The sequence below is a fragment of the Fulmarus glacialis genome, unplaced genomic scaffold (genome assembly GCF_000690835.1).
Source record: "Fulmarus glacialis isolate BGI_N327 unplaced genomic scaffold, ASM69083v1 scaffold36800, whole genome shotgun sequence".
NCBI classification, from domain to species: domain Eukaryota; kingdom Metazoa; phylum Chordata; class Aves; order Procellariiformes; family Procellariidae; genus Fulmarus; species Fulmarus glacialis.
The window spans coordinates 285-1,499 of NW_009190226.1; the positions used below are offsets into that span (position 1 = coordinate 285).

The window sequence follows — 1,215 nt, forward strand, 5'->3', positions numbered from 1 at the left end:
AGATTTCCTCCTCCGAGCCGCTAGCTTTGATATCTGCGAGAGCACCGAGGAGGCCGGATCCGGCCAGCGAAAACCGTGCCTTAGAGCCTCCACCAGTGATGGGATCCTGCGGGGCAACCGCTACGAGAACGGGGAGCGTGGACTGCGGCGGGGGGGGTTCTTGGAGCCGGGCTTTCACCAGCATCCAGGAGGAGATGGCAGAAGACCCGCTGACCTACAAGTCCAAGCTGATGGTGGTGGTGAAGATGGATGCTTCCATCCAGCCGGGTCCTTTCCGGGCCGTGCTGAAGTACCTGTACACAGGGGAGCTGGATGAGAACGAGCGGGACCTCATGCACATTGCTCACATCGCTGAGCTGCTGGAGGTGTTTGACCTCCGGATGATGGTGGCCAACATCCTCAACAACGAGGCGTTCATGAACCAGGAGATCACCAAAGCCTTCCACGTCCGGAGGACCAACCGGGTGAAGGAATGCCTGGCCAAGGGGACTTTCTCGGGTATGACTCCTGACCGAGGGGGAGCACCATCCGCAGCACCCCCTCTCCCTTGTGGGGGGCTCTGCTGGATGGGTGGGGGGCTCCGAGCTCCTGGCTTTGCCCCCTGCCCATGCGTGAGCACTCCCTCGCCTTTCCCGGGGTTTTTGGCTACACTTTGCATTTCTGGGATTTTTACAGCTTTTTTTTTTTTCCCCCGGAAAGTGTGAGTGTCACGGCCCTTCCCCAGGGTTTCCCGCTCCCCAGCCCCCCCCGACCGCTCTGTTTATTTACGGGAGAGCAGCAAAGGCGACTTCCTTCCCTCCCGGGCCCAGATTTTCACAGGGTCATCTGATTTACGAGGAGCAACGTGCCCTTGCTAGGACTTCCCCAGCCCTGGCTTTCTGCCGAGCACCACGTGCCACCGGCTTGTGCTGCGGGGTGACGTCCCAGCGGGGACGGTGGATGCCCCAGCCTCCCTCCGGCTGAATTTGTTTCATGAAGATGGACCTTGATGTGGTCAAGTTGTCACTGTCGGTGGACAGATGTGTGCTGGCCCCTGGCACCCCTCGGGGAGAAGCCCTGCTCTGGGGTGGAGAGCAGAGTAGGGGGGACAGGAGATCCCCGGCGTCCTTCCCAGCTCTCCCAAGGACTTAAGCTTGGGCTAGACGTTTGATTCCTGGGTTTTCCCCTTTGCTTTCAAATGTGTCACGGTATGGCTCGGTAAAATCCCTCAGAAAA

General features: G+C 59.7%; 1 protein-coding gene across 1 annotated transcript in view; it reads left to right on the forward strand.

The window, feature by feature from the left end:
• The window catches only part of LOC104081982 (rho-related BTB domain-containing protein 2-like), a gene marked incomplete at both ends in the record, with an annotated part of 2,247 nt that overhangs the window by 276 nt on the left and 756 nt on the right, over window positions 1–1,215 (forward strand). The window contains 2 exon segments of the mRNA XM_009584921.1: window positions 3–118; window positions 120–498. Coding sequence (XP_009583216.1) covers window positions 3–118; window positions 120–498 — 495 coding nt within the window.